Source organism: Hyperoodon ampullatus, assembly GCF_949752795.1.
Source record: "Hyperoodon ampullatus genome assembly, chromosome: 19".
In the NCBI taxonomy this organism is placed as follows: Eukaryota; Metazoa; Chordata; class Mammalia; order Artiodactyla; family Ziphiidae; genus Hyperoodon; species Hyperoodon ampullatus.
Window position 1 is genome coordinate 23,589,945 of NC_136932.1, and position 12,044 is coordinate 23,601,988.

The 12,044-nt window shown below is 42.6% G+C and overlaps 1 protein-coding gene across 1 annotated transcript in view; it reads right to left on the reverse strand.

The window, feature by feature from the left end:
- Positions 1 to 1,311: 1,311 nt before the first annotated feature.
- Positions 1,312 to 12,044, reverse strand: part of MAP2K6 (mitogen-activated protein kinase kinase 6) — a gene marked incomplete at its 3' end in the record, with an annotated part of 35,709 nt that continues 24,976 nt past the window's right edge. The window contains exons 10-11 of the mRNA XM_079725748.1: positions 8,077 to 8,122; positions 1,312 to 1,389 (exon numbers count right to left, since the gene is read on the reverse strand). Coding sequence (XP_079581874.1) covers positions 1,312 to 1,389; positions 8,077 to 8,122 — 124 coding nt within the window. The remainder of the gene's footprint in view (positions 1,390 to 8,076; positions 8,123 to 12,044) is intronic.

Below are 12,044 nucleotides of genomic sequence, written 5' to 3' on the forward strand. Positions count from 1 at the left end.
AGCTTTTGTTGCTTCGTCAACCTGTTAGGAAACCACCATGGAGCTGGCCTCCCACCGTGGAGCAATCCACTGCTGAAGAAGGACGTGCCTTGAACTCAGCCTGTGGAAATGTGGCCTCTACTTCCAGGAATTCATTCATCCCTTCCCATTATCTTCTCACCTTATCAGAGAATGACTCACTGCCTTTAATTTTCTTCTACTGCAGCCCTTGCATTTATAGTAAGGCTTCTTCATTGAACAGAAAGCAAAACCAAAAAAAAAAAAGCAAGAGTACAGTAAAGGCAATCCTTGGGGCTTATACATTGTAGGAGGGGGAAAAGCAGAGGAAGGCACTGATTCTCTGTGTGGTTTGACTTATTTCCCCGTAGGACTGACAAACGTCCTCCTTAGATGTTATTTATAGACATTAGACGTTATTTATAAGAGCCATTTGGCAGAATTTGTGACATCAAACACAAACACGCATGCGTGCACACGCGTAGAAGGATAGACAGATGATAGAAAATCACATCACAAATCACATTCCATTAAAAGTGTAACACAAATGTCAAGAGAACCAAATCTGTGACTCTTTGAGCTGTGATAAAAGTGATTTTATGTTTTCCAAAGTTGGGAAAAGAGTATGACCAGGATACCTTGCCACTTCACCAGAATATGTGGTTATTACCCAGGATGGAGCAGAAATTTAGGAACAAGGCAGCAGCCACAACAGCTGGGACAGATACTTCACAAGAGCTCCTGGTGGATACTTTTATAATACTCTTAAAGATGCACACTAAATAACTTCTTCTGGACCACAGACACGACTGAACTTAAAAAATGAAAAAGCCTATAAATACTGCCAACCCAATCTTGTCTTTTGTCTCTCCCTCCTTGCATAAAATGGAATCTTTTCAACCAAGCGCTTAAACATAAATATTAAAATAATAAGTGGGACAAACCACAGATCTACTTACAATTTCATCACCACTGTAGCACCTTTTTACCAGGGCCAATGCATTCATTTTGTAAAGAACAAGAGAAGTCTGAAAAGCCTAAGGACTCATATGATACATCATTAAATATTTAATCACCTTTTTAAGTCCTAAGCCTTTATCATATTTCTTCCATCTAGACAGTTCATTCTATACTATAGATTCCAAGGCCCCCTTTGGAGGGGGGAAAAAAAAGGAAATGGGGAGAAAAAAAACCTTCTGAGAGGCAGGGTTAAATTATCTCAAAGATGAGTTTCTATTGGCGCTTTAGTGAACTTGCTTCACCCTGTTAAACCCACCAATCCACAGGAGGGTCAACTGATGGAGTCCATTGTTTTTAGTCTCCAAGAATCGATTTTACAAAAGATGCCACGTCTGTCGCTTTGGATTCGTGTAGGGTGAAAAATGGATGTTGCTGGTAGAGAAAAGAAAAATACCTGATATTAATACCTGTCACTGACAGTGCATGAGATCACCAAATTAACAGATCTGGTTAGTCAACAAGTTAAGTACCCCTATCAGGGCTAAACTGGACTCTTCCTACCCCCTCCCAAACCAAGTACACATTTAGTGATGCAAACTTTTTTTTTAATTGGAGTATAATTGCTTTACAATGTTGTGTTAGTTTCTGTTGTACAATGAAGTGAATCAGCTCTGTGTATACATATATCCCCTCCCTCTTGGACCTCCCCCCTCCCAATCCCACCCTTCTAGGTCACCACAGAGCAGCGAGCTGAGCTCCCTGTGCTCTACCGCAGCTTCCCACTAGCTATGTATTTTACACACGGTAGTGTATTTATGTCAAACCTAATCTCCCAATTCATCCCACCGTCCCCTATGCAAACTTTTTAAAGATATTGCTTAGCTGCTCCTCCTCCCATTTTGGTATATATTTCCATGACAGTGTATCCACTGCTTTAAAATATACACATGTAACTAGCCATATACATCCATCCCGGGTAAAATACAAGGAAGAGCAAAGATGGTCCAAGGCTCCGAGTTACAAATAACCCTGTCCCTTACAAAGTAATTTTTAGACAGATACAGCAGTAAAATAATTAGACATTTCAGAGGCTTATGTACATTCAGTTCTCAAGAAGTGGGTGGCAGAGTGAGAAACCCATTTTTAAAATACCAGGCGAGCTGGTTTGGACTGAAACAGTTAACAGTGCTACTTTTTAAGCCACATCTACAAGTGATACATATGTCTCTCCATGATGATTTGATCCATTTGGAAAATAATGTAGGCTGCCCAACTCGAGGTATGGGCAGAGAAAGTTCAACTTGGAATTTAAAAACTGAAAAGCAGGGCTTCACTGGTGGCGCAGTGGTTGAGAGTCTGCCTGCCGATGCAGGGGACACAGGTTCGTGCCCCGGTCCGGTAAGATCCCACATGCCACGGAGCGGCTGGGCCCGTAAGCCATGGCCGCTGAGCCTGCGCGTCCGGAGCCTGTGCTCCGCAACAGGAGAGGCCATAACAGTAAGAGGCCTGCGTACCAAAAAAAAAAAAAAAACTGAAAAGCAAAAAACTGCAGCTCCAATTAAGTAAACTTGACATCAAGTCTTGTTGTTTGCTGGGGGAATAAGCACGGTCCAACACAGGAAGCCACACATTTCAAAACAATTCTGAAGGAAACGAAGCCATTTGCTCTGCAGCAGGGCAGTCCTCCCCAAATTGCTCAATTTTGTTACAGGAAGTGCCTGGCTGTCACACTGGAACCTTACACCTCTAGTTAGAAGTAGATACATCAGCTCATGATCCACAGTTCTCCCAGTGGAAACAGAACAAACCGAACAAACCAAAAAGGACAATTCCTTCAGGTAGAACCTAGTGCCACATGCCCCCGAGCTCGGAGGGCCCTCTCCCTGATTGTCTGGGGGTATTGTTCTCAAGGACTACTTGAATAGCTAAATATGAGTATTTTTGCACGCAGACATTTAGATGACTCACTCGGTTTCCCCTGACTTTGAGGATTTTAGTTTACAACCTTCATGTTGCCTAGCTGTAGGTTTTCTAATTATGTTTGTTTTAAACCTGACAGCAGAGGGCTGGATGAGTCAGCCCTGTGGGAAACTGAATGTCCACCCATGGAAGTTTTAGAAAACAATGCAAATGGGAAAGGAACAAAGAAATAAAGCCCCAAAGAAGGTTGGTGGTCACCATTAAGTATCGTGACTGAATAAAAAAAAGAGGTTTTTCTGCCTTTGCCCATCTGAAGATACAGGTTGGGTGCTGCTCCAGAGTTTCATATCCATGGTATTAACTGAAGCTCTAGGTGCTGGGCCCTTCCTCTTGAGCTCCTTGGATAAATAAATAGAAGCATTACTTTTGATTACTAACCACTTACACAGCACACTTACCAAGTGTTTTACCATCATGCTTATTAGCTTTCCCACATCATCTTGACACTTAGAGATCATTTTATGTCCTTTAAAGCTTTTTACTATCAAAACAGGACACGTCATGCCTGGGATTGTCTCAGCGGCTGCTTTCAATGCCTGCCAGTCCTGTCCTACCTCTGGTTCTGCTGGTGGTTATTAGCTCAGTGTCCATAGCCCGGGTCTGTGATTGAATTCAATAACCTGACCTGGAGCCTTAAAAAGTAAAAAAATCCTCAGGCATCTTTCAGTTTATTCTCAGGCTGGGAAAATGCTGTGAGAGCCAGAGGGCAGGGGCAGGGGAAAGCTGGCGGGCAAGCGAAAATGGAAAGTGTGGCTCGTCTTCTTGTGTGGGTTTTGAGGCTGTAAAAGGTTGGGAGGGAACCAGTCCCTTCTATAAGCAATCAGCTAAGAATAGCAAGGACAGCAACCAGGAGACAGCGAAGGGGCACCGTGGAATCATCCCCAGACCATAGGCCCAGGCTGAGGTTCTCCAAAGAGGGGCCAGGTACAGGAAGGGAGGACTTGAACATACTGCCGGGAGCATCGCTCCCATCACCAAGGGTCTCCAGATCCCCTGCAGACACCTCGTCCCTCAAGACGATGGTTTTCTCTGTGTTTGGTCGTACTCGTTTAACACTGTGATTCAATCTAGGACTTCCCAGGACATTCAGAGAACATAACCACCTCACTGGGCAGTCACCTGGTTTTCACTTCTGGTGGTTATCATCTAGGACAGGGGTCAACAATTGATGGACCAGCGGCCATGTCTAGCTCACTGCCTATTTCTGAAATAAAGTTTTATTGGAACGCAGCCACACCCCTTTGTTTACCTATTGAATATGGCAGCTCTCACACTGAAACAACAGAGTCAAGTTGTTGTGACAGCCCACAAAGCCTAAAATATTTACTGTCTAATCCTTGACAAAAACACTGGCTGGTCCCCTACCCCAGAAGAACAATTCCTACTGAGTCATGTTCCCCCATGGACATTTGAGAGAATAAGCAAATGAAATGATCTTAAAGCATGTCCACTCCTCAATCCAAACAGGGAGCAAAATATATGGAATTTCTATAAGAGGTACATGTCTGGGTTGGGGCCTTAATTATACTGTTCTTCACCTGGAAAAAAGGAGTTTTTTTTTTTTTTCCTTTCTACCTCTTCACCAACTCCCACAACCTAAACGATAGCCTCTCAGCATGTGTTTTCCCAAAGCTACAGTCAAAGAGTTTGGACTCAGATTTTCCATTGAAAAACCTCAATTCCACAGAAAAGCAAGGAGCAGTTATGGCCTTAAAAGGCAAGTCCATTTTCAGGACCACAAAGATGAATGCCATAAAAGGCGGGGAGTGGGGGAGGGGAGACCCACATGATCTTACAACATTAATATGTAGACCATAATAGACCATAGTGTTAGAATAAATGGGAAAAGTAGAATTCAGCATCAGCTACCAATGGATATTAAGCTAGGACTCAGCATTTTTTCTCAAGGGTGTTCCATTGAAACCTCTGATAAGAAGTCACTTGGAAGGGGGAAAAAAATGTCATGTATTTTAAATCGCCAGACATATACAGAAAATATTCTTTTATCTAAAAAGACTGACAAACAAGGCAACTTTAAAATAGGAGTACAGGCTCCATAGGACCCCACAGGAATCGCTCTGTGCCTATTGCCCTTTATGTGAAATTAATTTTAAAATACTCTGGGGGTTGCAGAAGAATACCAAAAAAGAGTAGCCAGGGTTGAAAAGGCCCCTGACTGGCTATTATAAACATAATCAGAGAGGAAGTATTTAACCCAAACATGCAGTATGCTAAGATTTTTTCAAGCATTACTCATCTCCTTTTCTGCCTCAATTGCGGGTATTAGTTGAATAAAGCTTAGTTGAATGCTGAGTCCCAGGGGCTGCCTTTTTAAAGAGGACAAAGAAGCCCAAGAAGGATGCCTTGTCTCTTGTCAGACTCTTCCCAGAATTCTTTCACAGTCGCCCAGTCGATGCATGGTTCAGACTTAAATCCAAGCTTAACCAACAGAACTAAAAATCCACGTGATAAGCTGTGACTAACCAGATATGCTTTCTACTTTCCTGGCAACTTTCGAATATATATAATAAATACAGTGTTGTCAACTCTAGTCCCCATGCTATATATTCTACCCCCAGAACTTATTCATCTTGTAAATAGAAATCTGTAGCCTTTTTTTCTTTTGCTGTACACGGGCCTCTCACTGTTGTGGCCTCTCCCGTTGCGGAGCACAGGCTCCGGATGTGCAGGCTCAGCGGCCATGGCGCACGGGCCCAGCCGCTCCGCGGCATGTGGGATCTTCCCAGACCGGGGCACGAACCCACGTCCCTTGCATCGGCAGGCAGACTCTCAAGCACTGCACCACCAGGGAAGCCCCAGAAATCTGTATTCTTTAACCACCTTTATCCAGTCCCCCAACCCACCCACCCCTGACAACCACCAATCTACTGTTTCTTTAAGTTCAATTTTTTTAAGATTCCACATTTAAGTTAGATCATACAGTATTTGTTTTTTTCTGTCTGACTTATTTCACTTAGAATAATGTCCTTAGGCTTCACCCGTGTTGTTGTAAATGGCAGGATTTCCTTTTTTAATGCTTGAATAATATTCCATTGTGTGTGTGTGTATATATATATATATTTTTTTTTTTCTTTATTCATCCATCATTGGGCATTTAGATTGTTTCCACGTCTTGGCTGTTATAAATACTGCTGCAATGAACATGGGGGTGCAGATATCTCTTCAAGATAGTGATTTCATTTCCTTCAGATATATGCCCAGAAGTGGAATTGTTAATCATAAGATAGTTCTGTCTTTAATTCTGTGAGGAACCTCCGTAACTGTTTTCTATACTGGCTGTACCAGTTTACATTCCCACCAATCTTGTACAAGGACTCCGTTTTCTCTGCATCTTCACCAGTCTTCATCTCTTATCTTTCACACCACTCTAACAGGTGTGAGGTGATATCTGACTGCGGTTTTGATGTGTATTTCCCTGATGACTAGTGAGTGATACCTTTCCAGGTACTTGTTGGAAAAAATCAACAAGTGGGACTACATCAAACTAAAATGCTTCTGCACGGCAAAGAAACAACAGAATGAAAAGGCAATCTGTGGAATGGGAGAAAATATTTGCAAACCATATCTCTGATAAGGGGTTATTATCCAAAATATATAAGGGACTCAAAAAAAAAAGAAAAGAAAAAGGGGGACTTCCCTGGTGGTCCAGTGGTTAAGACTCCCCACTTCCACTGCAGGGGGTGCGGGTTCCATCCCTGGTCAGAGAACTAAGAACCTGGCATGCTGCATGGTGCAGCAAAAAAAAAAAAAAAGAAGAACTCATACAACTCAATAGCAGAAAAACCCCAAATAATCCAATTTAAAAATGGACAAAGGACCTGACTAGACATCTTTCCAAAGAAGACATACAAATAGGTAACAAGCTGTACTTTTCCAGGCTGGAGCCACTTCACCACCTCATTTGTTAAGAGACATCAGGAACCTGTACTTCTGTCACCTGCCCGGAGTTGGTCCTGAAGATTGAGCGCTGCTTGTGGGTGGGATGGGATGGGAGCAAGCATTTAACGCCTGCTGAATAACTACGCTCCAGTTAGAAATGGTGCTAAGGTTTGCTCTTATGTCTTTTGCAATTGTGCACGAACAGAATTCTTCCTTTCCTTGCTAAAATTAAAATCTTAATAATTGGACTTCCCTGGTGGCGCAGTGGTTGAGAGTCCGCCTGCCGATGCAGGGGACACGGGTTCGTGCCCCGGTCCGGGAAGATCCCACATGCCGCGGAGCAGCTGGGCCCGTGAGCCATGGCCGCTGAGCCTGCGCGTCCAGAGCCTGTGCTCCGCAACAGGAGAGGCCACAACAATGAGAGGCCCGCGTACCGCAAAAAAACAAACAAACAAACAAAAAAAAAAACCTTAATAATTGAAACACATCGAGGGAGGGATTAACACAAATCAGTAAATAGGCTCTCCCGCATTCAACATATTCATAGATAAGAATGCCAAGTATAGGTCCCTACTATGTGTATTAAAGAATCATCTGTAACTAGCTTAGAATTGCAGTCTCCATGATTTAAAAGAAACTATTTAAAAACAACAACCCTGAGGTCTTATTTTCACCTTTTTTACAGATAGCGCAAATAATAAACTGTGAATGCTGAGGTAGGATAATTCAAATTAATAAGGCTTTGTCTTACTTTTTTCCACTAAAGTGAAACCAGGAGAAAACAAAGTGATTCTTTCCTCCCTAAACTCCCACCAAAAAGAGGTTCATCCAACGAATCCTAAATATTTTATCAAAAGTTAATCAGTCATGTAGCACTTAAGTTTCTCTCATTATTGAAATCCTTTAAATTATGGTTTCCTTCATTTTGTGTTCCTTGGTGACTCCTAATGTCTGTAAAATTTGAAAATATAAATTTCACAGACATAATTTGGTCTATAGATGACAGGTTTTATTATCATGTAAAAAATTGCTAAGACTGGTGACACAGCCCGGTTATACTAAGGACGAGTATAGGGCACACAAAAGCCTCAGCTCTTTTTTTCTTAGTTTAACCTCACTTACCAATGTCTCAGTGAATCAGCACTTCCAATACAGCTGTTTGATTATAATTTAGGTGTCAGTCATTTTCCCTGTACTCGCTATTAGTCTGGACATATTTACACCACTAACAATACTCACCATAAGCTCTGGATATGTTGGCCTTTCTTTGGAATTCTTCTTCAAGCTTAAAGAAAAAAAGAAGAACACATTAAAATCTAGAAACCATCTGTAGTTTCACTAGACTAGGATTTCAGAACCTGTATGTAGAAGACTAAACAGAACCACCTTTAAAAATGTACTGAAGGGCTTCCCTGGTGGCGCAGTGGTTGAGGGTCTGCCTGCCGATGCAGGGGACATGGGTTCGTGCCCCGGTCCAGGAAGATCCCACATGCCGTGGAGTGGCTGGGCCCGTGAGCCATGGCCACTGAGCCTGCGCGTCCGGAGCCTGTGCTCCGCCACGGGAGAGGCCACAACAGTGAGAGGCCCGCGTACCGCAAAAAAAAAAAAAAAAAAAAAAAAAATGTACTGAAAACATAAATCTCCCGTCTTGACTTTCCTCTTTGGTTAGTCTTACCAATTATGTTTTAAATCACTCTGGGTGTACCTTAATGGGAAGAATAAGAGAGAGAGAGAGAGAGAGAGAGTGTGTGTGTGTGTGTGTGTTTACTTTCTTTATGACACTTTACCAATGACATAAAAACCAACTTTTATTATATATCAAATACATGTCTTCAAAACAGCGTTTAATCCACCCCCACTTGCAAAGAAATTGGCAGGTATTTCTTATATTACATTCATTATCTCCTATCTTCAGTACCTCGTTCTCTTTGCCTCTGACCCCTTGCTTGTAAAATTTGCTTTTATCTACTCCCTGCTGAACCTGCTTGAGAGAGAAGCAATACACACGTAAAATGTCTAAGGTCACGCTGCTGGTTTACGACCTCTTGGCTGAGGAAAGAGAAAGAACACGCAGCCAAGGACTTAGCAGTTATCTTCTTAGAAATACCAATACTTGGTGGTCATACACTACTGTCAAGTGGTTCCCATTCATTCAGCTGTGTGTACACACAGACATTTTAATCACATTTGATACTGGAGGCAATAGTAATAAAACTGCAGTATGAAGACACCAACCCCTCACCCCTGTTCTTGACCCACCCCTTTATCCACCCGCGGCCTTAAAATGGAAAAAAAAAGAAAAGAAGCAGTTATTTGGAGTTGGAATCCCAGGTTACAGAATGGAGAAAAGAATGATTTTGAAAAGTATGATTTGCAAGGCAACCTACAGACTCTTCTGCCCTGGGCCATAAAATCATACATGAATGGAAAGGAAGTTTGCCTGGCGTTGAAGGAACCAAAAAGTGACTGATTATTGGGCGGCTGGGATTTGTGCTAATGGATCATTTTGAGAAAATGAGACCTAGTATGTGTGCCATGAGCTCTGTTCCACCCACAGAGGCTAACAGTTGAGGGGAGGGCCAGATACAGAACCAGAGAGTGAAACAGCTGAGATGCTTGGAAAAACTATGGTTTAAAACAACACGAAATGAAAAAAAAAAAAAAAAGGAAGCCTTTGAAGCAGAACAACTTAAAGCAGCCTACCCGTCGACTCCAGGCAGTGCTGTGGGTAGAAGCCAGGGGACGTGAGACAGGGTACAGGTAGATGTGAGGACAGAAGTTTCAACCTGGAACTGAGGGCAGATCTAGGACCCTAGTGACCTCACAGCCCAGCCAACCTAAGAGAGAACGTTTCATCTCAACTGAGGATAAAAATAAGAGCGAATTAGAAAGAGGACTTATCAACTGTCACAGCTGGGTTGACATGGGAAGATGTGCCTGAGTGAAATGAATGAGACATTGTAGCTCCCACTGATGACGCCACGTGCACCTGTATCCTGAGATTCTAAAAGGCTCTGTTGGTGGTTCTCAACTGCAGGTGGTTTTGCCCTCCAGGGTACATTCGGCCATGTCTGGAGGCACTTCTGGGTGATGCAGCTGGTGGGGGGGGGGCGGTTATTGGTACTAATAGGTAGAGGCCAAGGATGCTGCTAAGCATCCCATAATGCACAGGACACCCAAGGATAAAGAATGATCCAATCCAAAATGTCACTAGTGCCGAGGTCGGGAAACCCGGGCTATGTGTCCTAGGGCATTCCTCCTCACTGCCCCCTCTAGCTCCTTCTCTGAAATGAAGTTGGCTTACAGTCATCTCCAGCTGATTCGTCTCTCATTTGGGCAGATCCTCATGTCTACCTCCCCTCCCTGCCTTCCACCCCAGGAAACAAAAGTCTTTCTTTCTAGGTTCAAGAGCTAGTTCATCTAGAAAGAAACACAGAAGAAATGTGATCCCAGGAGCGTGGCTGACTTGCACAGAGACCCTAGGAAAAATAGCAAACAGACTAAGGTACAAAAGCCCTGAATTTCAGCTATTGTTCAAATCGAATCAAGAACCAGAAAGTCTTCTCTATAATCTGAACAATTTATCTTCCTAAAATCAGTAAGGAAAAGCACACATGCAATGTTAAATCCACACTCAGTAGTCAAGTGGTTGATTTCAAGCGTCCTATTTAGATGGACCATTAGTCAAGCATCAAACCCTAAATCTACACAGACTCTGAAAAAGTCTCCTTGAAGACCACATCCCAACTTTCCATTCCCACCTCTCCCTGGTCAACCCTGAACCAAGGAAATGATAGAAAGAAAAGCTTGCCTCTCAAATAATTCAAACAATGCCCTCTTCTACCAACCTGAGTTCTCTGTGATATAGCTGATTTTTGACCTTCTATTTAGTACATAATGAAATGATACTCTCTCTTCTCATCACGTAGAAGAAATTAAATACTTAATTTTTTTTAAGGAGAGGTCATTTTAAGTCAGGACGTCTTGTCTTTTCACTTGTGGAACAGTTTATGAAAATTTCTCCAGATTTTTTTGTATAAAGGAAATGTAGGGAAAATACCCCAAGTTGACTGTCATAAAACGTTAAGAATTCCTAAAACCTCCGAGATTGCTGTCAATAGACTATTTCTTGACTTACGGCCTCTGATTAGAAATCTCAGAATGTACCACAAGCACTACTGCAGAGTATTGATGGAAAATATTTACACAACAAACCAAGGCTGTTTATTGAATTAATATAACTGATATAACCCATTCTCGCCATCTTTTAAATCAAGAACACTTCAAAGCATGGGCTAAGAATAGCAAAATACTCAGGATAAGGTTAGGAAAAAAGGCAAATTTTCCATGTTTAATAGGAAGTGCTTGAAATTCAGTACAAAATAACAACTGTGGAGTTCAAAGCTACACCAATTTCTTTTTGGATTGGAGTCAGACTTTTGATTTTCAAGTGGCTTGTCATTTTCAAGCGTGCAATTAGCTAACTGCCCGAATTCCTCTTCCAGATGCCACAACACACACTCCTGACCGTAGCTGACACTAAAAAACAGCTTTATGCCGCCTTGAGAATTGCTAGCTTGAAGTTTGTGCTGACCAGAGGATTTCTGCCTATTTGAATTCCCCCTGACTGTTTCCAAGAAGGGCTCTTTGGTGCGTCCACAGAATAAAAACACAATGCGCCTCCCGAGCCATACATGTGTCTTAAGCTAAATAAATATCCAGTGCCTCTTTTTACTGTCCTTCCTGAACAAGTCAGGAACTTGTTTTGATTGTGTCTCTTTTGTACTAGTTCACACAGTATCAACGTCTGGGTGGGCCTCTAACCATCTCCGATGGACATCGGGCTGGTGGACTGGGCGCCGAGCTCTTCAATAGGCCTAAAGGCACAGCAAGAAGGAAGTCAAGCTGTTTGGGCCCTTCGCAGAGTTGGTCCCCAATGACCTTCCCTCAGTCCCCACGCCTATAACCTATCGAAAGAGGTTATGGTGAAAAACTGTAAGCCTGCCAAGATTCCATTTGCTGGAGAAAGTCAGTTGTGAAACTTTCTGTAGGACTAGAATGTAAGGCTTTTCTATTTGATTTGTCTACCGTGAATCCCAAAACAAGGCCTAGATGGTAAGCCTCCCTGGCTCCAGGAACTCTTCAAAAGCCCTAAGATAAGAAAGCCAGGTGTAGGGAAAAAAGAGGAAGAAAATGTCATTCGCTGG